The sequence below is a fragment of the Galleria mellonella genome, unplaced genomic scaffold (genome assembly GCF_026898425.1).
Source record: "Galleria mellonella isolate WM207_F2 unplaced genomic scaffold, CSIRO_AGI_GalMel_v1 utg57, whole genome shotgun sequence".
Taxonomy (NCBI): domain Eukaryota; kingdom Metazoa; phylum Arthropoda; class Insecta; order Lepidoptera; family Pyralidae; genus Galleria; species Galleria mellonella.
The window spans coordinates 10346262-10362666 of record NW_026442119.1 but is presented as its reverse complement, the minus strand read 5'-3'; the positions used below and the strand labels follow the sequence as shown (position 1 = coordinate 10362666).

At 33.5% G+C, this 16405-nt stretch overlaps 2 protein-coding genes and 1 non-coding gene across 3 annotated transcripts in view; 2 read left to right on the top strand and 1 right to left on the bottom strand.

Annotated features, from left to right (window-relative positions):
* Positions 1 to 1810, top strand: part of LOC113509757 (uncharacterized) — an 82028-nt gene extending 80218 nt beyond the window's left edge. Inside the window, exon 2 of the mRNA XM_026893169.3 lies at positions 756 to 1810. Coding sequence (XP_026748970.2) covers positions 756 to 1615 — 860 coding nt within the window. The 3' untranslated portion in view covers positions 1616 to 1810. The remainder of the gene's footprint in view (positions 1 to 755) is intronic.
* A 2365-nt stretch (positions 1811 to 4175) lies between these two features.
* Positions 4176 to 4368, bottom strand: LOC113509942 (U2 spliceosomal RNA). Its single transcript, XR_003402081.2, has one exon. It is a non-coding gene; the product is annotated as a U2 spliceosomal RNA (small nuclear RNA).
* A 1758-nt stretch (positions 4369 to 6126) lies between these two features.
* LOC113509801 (arginine/serine-rich protein PNISR) lies at positions 6127 to 16115 on the top strand. The gene is made up of 12 exons (XM_026893227.3): positions 6127 to 6630; positions 7105 to 7225; positions 8095 to 8259; positions 9369 to 9484; positions 10140 to 10306; positions 10642 to 10794; positions 11185 to 11290; positions 11571 to 11636; positions 12692 to 12771; positions 13300 to 13438; positions 14265 to 15102; positions 15995 to 16115. Exons 1-11 carry the CDS (start codon positions 6324 to 6326, stop codon positions 15077 to 15079), a joined length of 2235 nt encoding a protein of 744 aa, XP_026749028.2. The 5' UTR covers positions 6127 to 6323; the 3' UTR covers positions 15080 to 15102; positions 15995 to 16115.
* The last annotated feature ends 290 nt before the right edge of the window (positions 16116 to 16405 follow it).

The following is a 16405-nucleotide window of genomic DNA, read 5'->3' as shown; positions in this document are numbered from 1 at the left end:
ATTTATCACTTATCTACTCGTATGGAGGTTGAGAACTAATATCGTCAGATATACTTTTCATTTCAATGATTTCACTTCAGACCGAAACAAAATATTGCAATTTATACTTAAAAAAAAACAACTAAGGTGACAAGTCAAACAAAAATACTAACAGAGATGTAAAAATTATACCACACCTTTGCATAGTGTTTTGCTTCCTTAGGTACATTCAAGCAGGAAATGTTATGCGTTTAACTTTATGCGGTAGCTAAACAACTAAGGACACTGATATACGTCACAAAACTTATAAATCATGTCTTTATTACACCATACTACCGTGGTGTCATGTCAAGTTTGACGCCTACAATTCGACTTAATCAAAACAATAGATGCATGAATAATTTATAAACAGCAAAACGCAACTTCAGATATGTTACAGCCTTAAGCAGAATGTAAGCATATGAAGTTACACTTACACACTTACTTAAGTTAAGGTCAGACTCTACTTATCATTATTTTTGATACATAAATAAATATACTATTTGACCTTCAACTTCGTAAAAGAGTATAGGTGTATATATTTTACCTTTTATATGCATTTATGATAATTTATAATTTATTCTATGAGAAATTAAAAACTAATATAACTTTCTTAAATCTCACTAACATTCTATAAGTAACACGGAAAAATTAACAAAAACATATTAGCGCATAGATTATATATCTTCATATTTAAATTAAAATATGTACTAAAATCATTTTTTACTTTGTTGCAGATGACACTGACCTAACTGCAGAATCCTCAGAAATCATATCAGAAGCAGTACCTGCACCGTCTAATCTACAAGAAAGGGTCCAAGTATCTGATGCTATAGCAGACGCTGACCAAACTGATCATTCCATAGAACTCGTTGGCAATTCACAGAATTTTTTCCCGTCATTTGCTAACCTCTTTGAGCCCCGACCGCGAAATAGCTTCGGTCTTGGCTTTGGCAATGAAGGAGCTTACAGTCAAAGGCCCAACTCATACAGATCTCTCCTGAATTATCCTCTCTTTGGCAACTATAGAAATGTTGATAATTTCGGGAAACAAAGCACAGCGTCCGCTGCTCCGCTCATCGATGCCAGCTCCAGTGTTCTTGGCTCTGGTAACTTCGGAATTATCAAAGGTGGCACATTCTTCGCTCAAAATGATGAAGAATCTGATTACAGTGATGGTTTCAGCTCTTTTTACAATAACGGCCATGGAAGACCATCTATAGGAGTCGGCTACATAGCCAACCCTAGACCGAATTACAATCAGGACCAATTTGCTAACTTTAGAGACTTTGCCGATATTAACACACCGTCAAACTCTGCCTATTCGCATTACGTTGTAGTTTATGCAAACAAGAATGCCACCATGGATGAAATCTCAGAAGAAACAAGAAGAGTACTATCAGAGCCCAAAAACATAATTGAAACGTTGCAGCGCTTAGATGAAACGACTACAATCACACCAAAAATATCTAAAGCGAAAGCAAAGTTGGAAATCACAAAACAGAAGATGTTAAACAAGAAAAATCAGTGGAAGAAGAAAAACCTAAAGTATAGCCAAAAGCATGATCCGGAGGAGCCGCTATTAGCGTTAAGTTAAAACTAGTGTAAATACATAGACTTGCGTAATGTAAGTGATATTACCAATAGTGTAGTGTTGTGTGCATCGGCACTAGAAGAGCCGTGACAAAAAGTTCACTGTCTAATTTTAATTTTATGTAAGCTTGTACATGCTAGTACCTATTGTGTAACTGACCGGAGTGTATGTGTGATGAATAAATGTAAATACTGTGTTTGATTGTCGATGGTTGAATAAATTAATGTTTTAAGTATAATAAAATTATTTTATTTATCCTCGCCACTCCATTAATTATATTTTAATAGAACTATAACAGTTTTCAAATGGCGTAACTGTAGGTAATAAACATTTACAAAAAGTGAACTACATACTCAAACCGAATGAAGTGTCATTAATTAAAACTATTGCGCCACATATAAAAGTACTGTGTAAAACCAGAACGAAAGACAAGAGATGGCTCTACATAAATGTAAGAGAATGGCCTACTTTAAATTATTTTGGTTTATCTGTATTATAATACCTATTCAGTGGCAAGTGAGCAGGTATTATCTTCATTTCCTTCTTAAATCATTCAACTTACTTATAGTTACATTTAACATTTTTTCAACAAATGTCTAATAGGATATAAAGTATAATTAAGAATACTACTTTTAGACAATTGAATGGATATTAGTAAATTAAAAGTAAGCAAAGAGATCATACCCTACCTTAACATAGGATCATAGTCTAAAAGTCTTAAATGCTTAGTGTAAAAGTCTTAATTGTCTATTCTTTAATACTTTTTATGCTACTTAGAATAACAAACAAGCTTACCGCCCACCTGATAGAAAGTCGCAAGTCACCTATAAACATGAACAGTACTATGGACATAACAGAATATACTGTCATCGAAGATTCCCGTTATGAGATGCCTTTCTTTTGGGCTAAGGTGTTATGTACCCTATAATTTCACTGCCATTTCCACCCTTCAAACCAAAACACAACCATGCAAACAACTGCTTTACAGCACAAACATGAAAGGGACAGAGATATCTAAGCAGACGACTTTTGTAGTATTTTGTTAGTTAACTTTAACGATTACTCTGTACGTAGATGCACGGTACTGTGTGAGTGAGAGTTCCCATTTTATTATCATAAAACAACTAATCTAAATGAAATTTTGAAAATCTAAATCAATCTTATAAATATTCATTTGTAACTATATGACTTGACCTTGATAACAAATTTAAGGTTACGTTCATAATTATTATGAGTATGCATACCCAGTTTTCGTGCTTACTATAAGACAAATAAAGGATTGTCAATATTTCATAAAAAACTAGTTACATAACCAGCTGATTCTAGAACAAGTGATAATTACTTTCATTGATAACTTAAAAAATACACTGAAAATAAACCGAATGTGACATAAATCCTTGGAGTGGAAATATATGCCCCGTCGGCCAACCTCTACGCAGTTGCAGTTCATTCTGAAAACCATTGTAATTAATAAAAGATGAATTCGTCACGATGCACAATGAGCCTAGTCAACTGCTATATTAAAATTCACACTAAATTCGCAACTTACTTTCATTCATCTTCATAAAAAAAAATTTCTATGACACTCAGAATGGCTAACAAGCTGACGACCCACCTGTTGGGGGGGGGGGTTGTTAACAATGGAGTTTGACAGCCCCATTGCTAGCAATTACCCTATCAGGTCAACCTCCACGTGGTTCCGTCGTGAACAATTCTTGTTGAATTCGTCACAATGGGCTAACTGACCTGTTTCATCCTCATCTATCATCCTTCACTGGTACCCCGCCGGTGTATACCGATAGCGCGGGTGAGGTTACTATTTCATTATCACCTATAAAAAAAAGACCCAGCTGATGGAAAGTAGTAATCGTCGTATAAATGAACAGCACCATGGATACTACAGAATATATATATATATATATATATATATGTGTTGTAAAAAAAAAATATTAATATGCCAATGGTACCCCTCATGTGTTGCTATTCCTGACGACTAAAATGTTATGACTCCATGCTCTATAATTTCATTGCCATATCCCACCCTTCAAACTGAAGCCATGTAAGCGCAACTATTTGAAGGAGGAGGGATTGTTAGTAATGTTCCCATTGCTAGCAATATACCCTGGCAGGCCGACCTCCACGTATTCCCCCTAGAAACCATCGTGCTGAATTCCAAGTGTATTCATCATGATGGGCTTTCAATCTTAACTTTCAACTTTATATACTTACCCATACACCCGCTAATTTTGTTTAAAACTCTATGTCAAAGTACTAGCGCGCAATCTATTTTAATTTGTAGTTAGTTTTTTTTTTAATGCTTGAGCACCGCGCGTTATGCGCGCTGGATTTGTAAATAAATTTTTGTACCAGAAAATTAACAAAAATAAAGACGTGTTTCCATAAATTTCCAAATAAATATCATAGTGACGAAAAAAACTCCGAATTGTTACAAGCACTATTAATTTCACGAACCGTTAAATGAAGATGTGTCTATAAACAAACTATTGATTTACATTCACACATACGTATGTTTTATCCGAATCCTACTTTACTTTTTATATGAATTTTGTGGGCCAATCCCGGCGGCACTGCAATGCCGGGCCGACCCGTGACGGGAGTGGAGCGAGCCCCGAACATCACGTCGGTTTACAAAAATCAGTTTAATATACTGGTCCCTCGGTGAGGGAACTACCAGATATTAAGCTGATAAGAACAGATACTACACTTTGATCTTAGCCAAAAGGCCGAGAAGCGATAACGTGAAATTTTTGATCGAAACATGTCATTAAACTGTAAAACATTTTAATATCGCATTGCAAAACTATTATGTCGCCATCTATCTAGATATATAAAAACTACAAAAGTTTAGAAGTGACAGTATGAAGTTTAGTGATGCCAACATCAACAGTAAACATTTGACGCATGTTTGACATTTGAATAATATATAGATTAAAAATAGTACCAAAACCCAAAATAAAGCCGCTTCTGAGACAGCATATCTTTATACACAAAGAAAACTTTCAACTTAATATTTTAATTTTATAATTTTGAAAATTACTGCTTTATGGACCATAATAAACTAAAATTATAATAATTTTTACTTAAATCTAAATAAAAAATTAGAAATTTAGTTCATAACTATCCTTAAAAGCAGCAGCAGCAGACAAATTACATTAATATAATGATGATCATCCTTACAATTTCGCTGTTACAATTTAAATTTTAGAAATAGGTTAAAAAATAGTGCCACGAATCGATCACAATCAATGTTGATAGACAACGCCTGTCTTATAGTCACCATAGATGGTTTGTCGTTAAAGCCGTACCTCTACCAGGCAATAACGAGGTAATGACTGTAAGGATTAACTAGGCAGCTGTAGGTTAGATTTTGGTTGCGCAGCTAAACGGGATTAGATTGTGAAGCGGTCGTCACCTTCAGCTATATGACAGGCAGCTGAGAATAGAGAGACACTACACATCGTGCAGGTCGTGGTTCATGGTGAGTGAGATGTAGTGAGATAAAAGGGCAGGTAAGTTAGCCCATCGTGACATGTACACCTGGAATTCAGCACGATGGTTTCCAGGGGGAGGTCACGTGGAGGTCGACCTGAGAGTATATTGCCAGAAACGGGACTGATAGACCGCATTACTGACAATCCATTACTTTCCTACAAGGCTATATTTTTTTTAATGGATGCTGATGTAATTGTAAACCCATTTACGCTAATGATATACGCTGGCAAGGCACCACTGAGGGATGATAGGTTAAAATGAAAAAGCAGGTTAATGAGCCCATCGTGCTGAATATATGTGGAATTTAGCACAATGGTTTCCAGGGGGTACCACTAGGGGTATATTGCTAGCAATTTTACTGGTAGTCCGCATTATTACCAATCCCTTCCCCGCCTCCTCTCTACAAGGCTATGTTAAGAATAATAGGCTGATCACATAGCTCAAAGAACCGATAATACATAGAAAAGAAAGGTTCTTGAGTGGCGATCCCGTACAGGCAAACGCAGTGTAGGGTAATAACGCAGGACGCTTAACAAACGCATTCATAAGCATGTATGTGTGACTTGACCCACCTTTTCGCATATACATGCCAGCTGCTTTCGGTAAAGGTCGTTGAAAAAACTTCGCAACATTTCCATAATCCCTGTCAGTGTACAAATGTGCTTACACTAAATTATAATGAATTAAATGTAATAAATATAATGTAAAATAATTATCCTGCTACTTTATTCAGATATCTACAGCGGATACGTTTTTTATGTCTTTCCCTTTCTAACATAACACACTATATGGACTTTTGCGTTTCATCTATTCCAAAAACTTTGATTTCATGATTTCACATATGCTTTTGTATTAAAATCTAAATATGTGTGTACTCTTTAATTAAAAATATATTTAGTAACACCATAAAACATACATATACTAAATTATGAAATCGGCTTAAAAGGACTTGTATCTAAAGCCGTAAAACATATTAATAAAAAAAAATTACATCCACTGAAAAAATAAAATATAGTCTGTGAAATAGGAAATGTAGAATGTGAGAATGGTTTGCAAATTTATCAAAGTATTTTTCCATTTTCTTATTTCTTAGTACTAAATAGTAATAACGGGTGCTAATGTCGTGATTAAATTAATAGTCGATATAAATACGTTTAAAAATTAGGAAACTGTGTAAATAAATTTTTATTTTCACAACATGTACTCTAGCAAGGATGCCGCAAACCCTGCTTATCCTACGCAATGGGCCTTAAATCCCAATGCTTACCAAAACGTAGACTCTAGTCAGGTAGATTGGGCCGCCCTTGCTCAGCAATGGATCGCTATGAAAGAAGCTGCGGCAATCGTTACGGCACCTCCGCCGCCATCGATAAAAGCCGACACGGAAGAAGGCGAAGCGCCTATGGAGGTAGAGAATCCTGACGGTAATTCTGAAGTGCCCGTACCACCTGGCGCTGAATGGAATTCTACAACTAATACATGGGGCAACAATTGGAATCAGTGGGGTGAGTTAGTAACTATAACTACTAGCTAATGTATTTCAAATTGTATAGCTTATATTTTTTTAAGTTTTGATCTATTTTTCATGGTTTATGATATTTTTAAAAATTAAAATGCTTAATAACTGCATGTTGCAGTTGAATATATTATTGGATCATACTGTGTGCACCTGATCAATACATTAATGTACTTGCATGTTATAGTTTAAGTTTGTATTTGTCAACTTCTGTTATGTGTACCAAATAAATAAAATAAAAATAATTATTATGTTGATCCTTATTGTTATATGGATCTAATTTCATGTCATATCAATTAAATCAGCAGAAACAACCAAATGCAATTTCTTAAATAATTATTTTTTTAATGAAAAGAACTTAATTTCACTGTTTGAATAATGTGCTGTATTTATATAATTTAAAATGTTTAAAAGCTTAAAATTGCATGTTTAAAGATTTAATTGTTAATCATGTTACATCCAGGATGGGGATGGCCTGGAACTGGAGCTGTGGACCCTAAGATGGTGACGGACAACTCTATGGCCATGGCACCTCTCATGGATGGTTATACTGTACCACAAGATGGTGCTACTGCTATGGCAGGGTAAGTTACTTTATTAATAAAATTGCTTAACTCATGGATTCTTGCAATGATTATTCATTTATTCGAGTGTGTGCAATATTTGGACCCTGCTATAAGAGGTATGGTCAAATTATAACTTATGAATAACTTATTATTAATTAAAAACAAACATATTTGTTTACCAATTTTCTTCTTCAAGAACTTATGCCACTAACTAATGCCACTTTTCATTATAATTTTATAACTCAAGAACGGGCTCACCTATCCAATATATCAAAATCGGTCTAACAGTTCTTCATTTATCACATTTTTTGTAACAAATAAATTCAATAAATGGTGGATCTTTTTGTTAATGGGGATTTTTTTGTCAGATACAAACTTTTTTTAAGATAGGGATTGTGCTGTCATATTGAAACTTTTTCCAATGTTAACAGTACAAGCATGTTATATCATTCATGCAGTCATTTCATCTTGGATGTGCTTCGATTAAAGCAAATTGTCAGTGATATTGATGTTAAAATAAAAAAAATGTTATTTCATGTTATACATAGCGAAGCATGTACCAGGCTGCTAGTTAAATATAAATGAAGACAATATCTAGAAAATCTAAAACTTTGTTTTTTAAATTTTTAATATAATTACAATTATATTTTAATTGTAGCCAGATTTTTAAAACATTTTCTTTTATATAGACATTATACTCTCAATTACAAACAACAAAAAAGAAATAAATAAATGCAGCCAATCTCCAAATGGTGTGTTTACATACAAACAGTAATTAATTTTTGTTTATATAAATGTGAAACAGATAGGCTTAAACTTAAATAAATATGTACATATATTGGTTATACAACTTATTCATTATCATATGTATGATATTATTTCTTCAGATACACATCTAATGCTGTACCAGCACCAACATTCCAGCATGGATACTGGACTGCACCACAGGTAGAGTCCTCCAGTGGTAGTAGAGGAAGCAGCCGCAGCCGGGATAGAAGATCTAAGAGCAAGAATCGTGATCACAAGTCTTCAAGAAGTTCAAGAAGTCAAAGGTACCTTTCAAGGAATATATATTTAATGGTTTATTAAATGAACTTCACTGTAGTTCCTTAGGAATTAATATGATAATATAGGCCTGCATGTGATATAAAAATATCATTTTTAATGTATATCTTTAAACTTGATTTTGTGCATCTAGTAAGATGCACAAAATCAAGTTTAAAAATGAATGAATATATCAAATATCAATTTAACTGTATTACTGGACCTATCTCTTCCTCTTTTAATATAAAGTTTTTTTTTTATTCAAATAATATCAGTGCTTCACATCTTCTAATATGATGTGAATGTAAAATTATTGGAAATCCTATATCCATAACATAGATCCCTGAGAACTTAATAGAGATAATATTTTGTTGACTTTCATTGACACCATCTGACCCGGGGAAAAGAATTTATAGTCAGGGGCTCTTTCAACCCCTTTACTGGCAATATACCCTATCAGGTCATGGTTCCGCTTGGAAACCATTGTGTTTAATTAATTTAAAATTTGTCACAATGGCCAGAGACTGACCTGCTTTCAACCTCACTTATTATCCTACACTGGTGCCCTGCCAGTGTATACCGATAGTACAGATGAGGTTACCATTCCATTTTCATCCATTAAAAAAACTACCTTCTGACCATTCGTATCCTAGATAATAATTATAATCGGCTTTTGGGTTCTGGTGTTTTGTCATAAAATGGAATATATATATATACAGTGAACACTATATAAGCAACTCATTTGAACCAATTTCAATAAAAAAAGTTTCTTATTGGGAAATGTCGCTTATAGGAAAAAAGGAGTATAAAAATACTTACCATCTGGAAAATATTTTTACTTATTTCTTTTACTAACTAAGCTAAGTACAATATATAAAATATGAAAAATGTTGCTTATTAGAGAGGTTGCTTATATAGTGTTCAAAGTATATATATACATACTAGCCTATATTAACTGTGCTGTCTAATTCACATAGTAGAATTTTGTGTCAAGTTTTCCTTCTCTTACACTGGTTTTTGTGAATGGTTATAACATCCAGGTGTTAAAAAAAATATAGTAACACTGTATTTTCATTCCACTGCACAATAATTTAATTTACCATTGTTTACCTAACAGGGATAAGGCGCCAATGATGATGCCAGTAATAGAACCTATAGTAATTCCTACGGCGATGCCAACGCCCACCATTGATGCAGCTAAACGAAGGCAACTGCCAGCATGGATAAGAGAAGGTATGTTTAATATTTTAAATTACGATAGGCACCCATCTCAAAGGGATTGCAGGTAAGTAGTACCTACCTGATTTTTATTGCTGACGTATCGTAAGTGACGTCTTTTTTTTACAGTCAGTGCAATTTCTTGAGGTAATTGTCTATATTTACCCCTTTTACCCCACAGACCGTACTCACGGTATCCTCATTATGTTTAAATAAATTGTCGCGTGACTTGAGTATATTAAATCACTGTGTTTCATGCTTTTGAAAGTCTATATCCATCTTCCTTATTGAAACGTCAACAACAATAAAAGATATAAATGTACTATTTATTTGTATTTGCAAACGCGTTAAGTCCCGATTGTGAATTTCAAACATATGTAAACAAAGTTAATATTTGAAATTAACTATATATTTAATCATTTAAAATATTACCCACTTCACTGTTGTCTTCTGTTCCTTTATGAAAAAAATAGATAAAACCCTTACTATTAATCTATATAATCTAATAAAAATGTAGACAAAAGATGTATTTTAAAAATTTTGTTCAGACTACCAATCACTGCCTGAACAATGTTAGTCCCATATTAGTGCTCATCTACATTTAAAAAGAACAAACTTTTTTATTACTTAATTCATTTAAAAAGAGAATTAATATTTTAATTTTAATAAGGTCTTGAAAAAATGGAGCGTGAGAAACAAAAAGCAATAGAAAGGGAGCAGGAGAAACAGGCGCGAGAGGAAGCCGAAAAGCAGAAAAAGAAATTAGAAGAAGAGGAATTAGAGAGAATGAAAGCTGAGGCAAGTGGACAACCCTTACCACCACCCAAGAGCAAATTTGTAAGTTAAAATTCTATTTTTTTTTTTTTATTTATGTATGTTTTGCAAAATCCAATGTGTTGCAATCATAGAATTACTGTAGAATCATTATAATTTTTGCAGCTTTTTGCAAAATTTGTAAAACTGGACCAAATAATTACCAGAATTTTGTTAGATAGTTTCATACTTCAAGATTTCATACTGGCAACATCTGTACTACTTCTCAAAATTTAAAGAAACAATTTTATTTCCTAATGGTACTTTGGAAAACTTTTTTTTATTAAAAAGTAGTTGACTTGCCAATTGGCATATGTACTTAATCCTGATCATTTAAATTTTTAATATTTCTAATGCAGGAATCGGATTCAGATGGTGAAGAATCAGAAAAAGATGTAAAGCCATCATCTACTCTAGCAGACCAGGAGGAAGCAGATGCCAAGGAAGCAAGTGTAGAACGAGAGCAGCCTCATCTAATCAAGAGGAGTAAAGAGGAGATCATGCAGGAAGTGGTAAAGCATGAAGCCTGTTGTAGAATATACATTTATTTAAGACATACATATTTTAAAATATTAAAGATGCAAGCCAGATGGCTTTGTATGGATTTATTTTGATTTTTTTTTTTCTAGTACTTTAGTGTACTGTGTTCCTTTAATGACTGTTAACAACTAAAAAGAACTGATAACACATTGTATTCTTATTTGTCATCAAACATATAAATGGTTATTATTTTCTTGTCCTTGTCCCAATTATTTGTGGTCTGTATTTTTGTCTTGTATCCTTCTTTACTTGCAGTCATTTCAGCATTCGCTTCCTTTAAAGTCATGTCATATCGGGTTCCAGACTTCAAAGCTACACATAGAATTGATCATGATGTTAAAAATCAATTGCTTATTTATCAGATGTTGGCGGTCCGTCGGTCACTTACAGAAATCCTGCTTGAGGTGACAGACCATGAGATTCATATGGTGAGCCAGGAAGAAATGGCCCGGTATACTGCCGCACAAGGTATTTCCACTCATATAGGCTTATACCAAACGGCCCGACGCTCTATGCCAAGACATTACTCTATAGAACGAGAAACATTTGTGTATTGACTGATACTGTGATCTTACACTGTGTATTTTTTAGCTCACGTTTTGAGCTTATTTTTTGTGAACTTGAAGAAATGTGATGTGCCAAATTGTGTCTTATTTCATCGCTAATGAAGTCTTATTTCAGATGTTGCCAGTTGTATGAATACATTTGGTGTGTGTGATTAATGTTGGTTTTATTTATATGGTAAAAGCATCGCGCCTCAACGCCATGAAGGCAAGCAAGTCCAAGGCACTCGCCGCTATCGCCAGTGGGCTCGGTAAGTTGCCTTCCTAACGTTAGGCCCACGGAAATGTCTCGCAAACTGTCCTAATCTATTTATAGCACGCTCGTTGTGGAACAGGCATGTAACTCTGCTGTATTCATATTTTATATATTTTTCAATTTGTTATGTAAGTAACAATTTATAATACAATATAAAAAGATGTGAATTAACAATGTTATTGGTATCAGAATGTTTGCCAGATCGTTCCACTTTCACGTCAATGGCCGTTTTTTATTTCGTATTCGTCAATCGTCTGTAATTAATAAAGAAAGCTAAAATTTGCTTTTGGAGAAAACTGCCATTGTGCGTTCAAAAATTTTCCATTTCAGCCATGCCGCGTCAGATAACCTATTCTAGTATTGACTAATTTGGCAATACACATATAAATCGACAATGTTACACATCATTGTGTTTAGTGGATAAATTGGTAAGAAAAATACAGAGTTTTCTTTAGATGTTATAGATAAAAATATATGTACATATATTTATCGTTTTCATGTATAATTGTTTTTATCTTGCTCCGGTTTGACGTAACTTGCCATTGATACAGGATTTTCACTTTAATCTTCTGTTTACTATTATTCAAGTACTGAATTGGACAATTTTTAATACAATTCATTTATATACACCAAAAGCATCGTATATACACAATGAGAAGGAATTTCACTGTTTTTTGTTTAAATTAACCTAATCAGAAACTTGGCAAGACTATTTAGGGATCGACCTATCAAATAATGTATATGCTTTATAAAGCACTTATTAATTACGATAAAAAGTATTCTTGTTTTCATCCTAGATATAGACAATCTATCAGCTGAATTTCGTTCAAATCCATTGACATTAAACTTAAACAAAATGATAGATTTTATTTATTTAAATTTTATTGACCAATATGTTAAAAAAAGGTGGCCACACAGCACACACGCACACATTTTCACAATACTATATGTGAATTAAAAAATTATAATAACCTGTAAAAATGGCAAATTAGGTCATTGCCGAAGTCCTGTACGCAACAACATAGTGTTATTGTTAGTGTATGTGTGCAGGACTGGGCGCGTACGAGAGCAGCAGCGAGGGGAGTGGGGACGAAGACGAACGGAATGATTTAACTGATCAGCAGTTGCAGGTAAGGTTATTGGCATCTGTCTTCATGTCTAGACATAAATAGATGTAAACCACTATATTTAAATTAAATTATTTTAGATTTTTTTTTTTTTATAATTATGATAACATGCAATTATGAAGTTATAATTATTATAGAAATAAAGCTGTCTAATATTGATATGATTTTTCAAAGACACTAACTGAAATAACTGACTTGGTTTTACATGAGATCATATAACTTTTTGTACTGTAAAAACTGCGTTGCGAGGCATGGCATTTTTTTACATTTTATGTTTTTGAAGAATTTTAAACTTAAGAGTAGCGTTAGTAATTTTGTTTTTCTTAATACTCTTCAAAATAAACATATTTTATTCGAGATGTGTGAAGGCTGTTGTTTAAGATATTATTTCTTTTCAAAATTACATTTATTTATTTATACCTGTACAAAAGTGTAGCACTTATAATTAATACAAGAGTTAAAACAACTTATAGACATGTATTAAGAACAATTTTACATCAATCCTTTAAATTTTGAATTGTGTGTGCGCAGGAAATAATAAAACGGAAGAGGCAGGAGTTCGAGCGGACATCGCGGGAGATTGAGGCTGAGGTGCGGCGAGCCGAGCTTCGAGAAGCCGACGAACCGTCCACGCCAGGTGGCGCCACGCCAGACCGGCCGAGGCAGTCACGTAAGTGAACTGCACTTCGATATTCTTTTAGAGTATTTATGACGAAAAGTATGACAACATCTTAACTGTAATTTTTCACTATTTCTAGTTTTAAACTAATTGTAGATTAAAAATTATAATTTGAAGACAACTAAAAAAAATCATTCTTACGGTACGTACTATTGTTAAAATATTTGAAATCTGCTGTCCTCTTGCTCCACCTGCGTGAAGCAGTATATATTCTGTGTAATAACTTAGGTTATAACCTACTCTGTTGAATTTGAATGAAATTTAGTACACGAGTTTAGCATTTTTTATAATAATTATAGGATAGGATTAAAATTTATATAATGTGTTTTGAAATATTTAAAATGCCATATCAACCCATTATTGTCCCATTGCTGTCACAAATTCCTCCCATTAACGGAGGATATTAGTGACACATTAACTAACTAACTAGTGAATTGGTATGTAGTTTTATTACTAGAACTCTGCGCTATTATATTGTGCTATATTTTCTGAGACTTTTTTCATCTATTTGGTTTTATATGAGTGATGACAATATTATATTCTAACCTATCACCAAAATGAAAAAGCGTAACTTTAAGTGATTGCATCCTAATCTAATTAACTGTCAGTGTATGCTCTCAGAAGTAAGTCAGCATAGCAATAAGCCTAAATTGATACACATTTGGTTACTAAAATTGATAACAGTATATAAATAAATATTACTAATCAGTAACCCAATACAATTGTTTGTTATCAGTGTTATCTGTATTGCTCACCTTGCGTAAATACTGATAAATGGTGAAACAACAGATTGCAACATAAATAATACTAATTACAGGTTCATCGGCAACCCCTCCCCCGATCGACAATGACACTCCGGAAAAGATTACAGAACGTCGCTCTTCTAAAGACAAACGGAATAATCATAAATCGAATGACAGGGTTGATGGTATTAGGAAATTAGAAACTATAATTGAGGAGAAACCTAAAAGGCAAGGCAAGAAAGATTACACGCCTAGTCCTCAAAAAAGTAGTAATAAAATAAACCACAAAAGCAGTTCTGCGTCATCCAGTGATTCGGAAGACGATTCTTCTTCCAGCTCTAAAGATTCCTCTTCAGAGAGCGAAGTGGAAATTAAATCTGGAAGTAAACACTCCAAAAAACGCAAACACAGATCTAGTTCTAATGACTCTGTAAAGAAATCCAAAAAGGAAAAACAAAAGAAAGACAAATATAGGTCTGACGACAGAAACTCTTATTCTAAATCGCGACACCAGGATGACTATGAGAAATCGAAGAAAAAGAAAGACGATTATTATGATAGGCATAAATCGACGAAGAGTAGGGATTATGAGAGGTCGCATAAAGATAAATATAGGGATGAGTCCGACGATGAACGACCCAGGAAGCGCGCGAAGAGATCTCGATCTACCAGCTACGATTCGCGGTTAGGCCGGAGGAGAAGTTCCCACGACCGTTCCGAGGATCGTTCGCGGAGAAGAGAGAAGAGGTCTTACGACAGGGATAGTTCGAAGCGGGACAGGTCTTACGAGAGGTCGAGCCGAGACTACAAGTACGATAGGTATGAGCGGTCTAGGGAGCACGACCGGCGGCGATCGCGCAGCGGCAGCCATTCGCGACACCGCCGATGAACATCAGGTTACAAATGCTGCAGGTTGTATCTTCAGTTGTTTAAACACATAGTGTACATTTGTTATGGTGTGCAACATGTAAATAATTATGTATAGTTAAATCATACTCAATTTTGCTTATATTTGATGATGAGAGATATCAGAAATATTAAAAATGTTTTTTGCTCGAAGTAAATTTGAAATAACCTTGACCTTTGCTCGGTATTTGACTGCTTTTTTTTTTTTTACAAATAAGTGATTTTAATGTGACAACGACATGTATTTTGAACTCAGAACAATAAGGTGTTTTGTTATTGCAACACCATACTTTTTTTTTTATAAAAACAATGTTTATTTGACATACTTTATTAAGAAATTTAAAGAACATAGGATTTCGGTATATAGATAGGTAGTTAATGTATCTAGTATGTTTTCTTTTTTGTCGACAATAATTTTATCTGCGTAACATCCATACTTATTTTGTTCGCATGTTGCTATTGACATACTTATTTCGTATTTCAATTAAAAATAACGAGAAATATCTTCCGTAGGCACGTTTCTAGATATTCTAAAATTATGTTACGAATATATACTATTATGTTCATTTATATTGAATTAACATTATAGTAAAGTTCCCCCTTCTATATATTCATATATGTTGTTTGTGTAGATAGAAAATATGGAATACAATGAATGTAATTTCCCAGATATGATATACAATACAAGGAGGCTTCTGTGTCCCATAAAAATAATAATACGTGTTTACTGTGCAATAGTTGTAAATAATATATAAAATTCAGATATCTAATATTTGTTCCACCGCAATTTGTAACATTTCCTTCTATACAAAAAAAAAAAAATGTTATAGAGAAGAGATTTATGAAGTCTTTAAAAATGTGAAAATTGTGATATATTATTTTATTTATTTTCTTACAGGTCGGGCGATTATGCTTGCTTCGCGTGTACATATTCAAGTATTTGTCTATAGTATTTTAGTGTGCACTACAATTCATGAATTCATTACCTTTTCCAACAAATAAAATTTTATTACACGAAATTTTACGTTTCATTTATCTTATTTCCGACAAAATAGAAGATATTTAATCAGTATAGATTGTCGCGATAACATGGCACGCCCCTCCATCATCCAACGACTAAAAATGTACGAGTCAAAATATTTTAAAGGTTTCGACCGGGCGATTAGTCATTGAACTTAAATGAGACTCATTTTTCGATAAGTTGCATTTCTAATTAACGGCGCGGTGCTGCTTAAGCATTCGATATCGCACTGAGATCTAAGAAAGAAATTTTACTTTAGAGTGAGCAGTGGGAATCCACGATGACTTT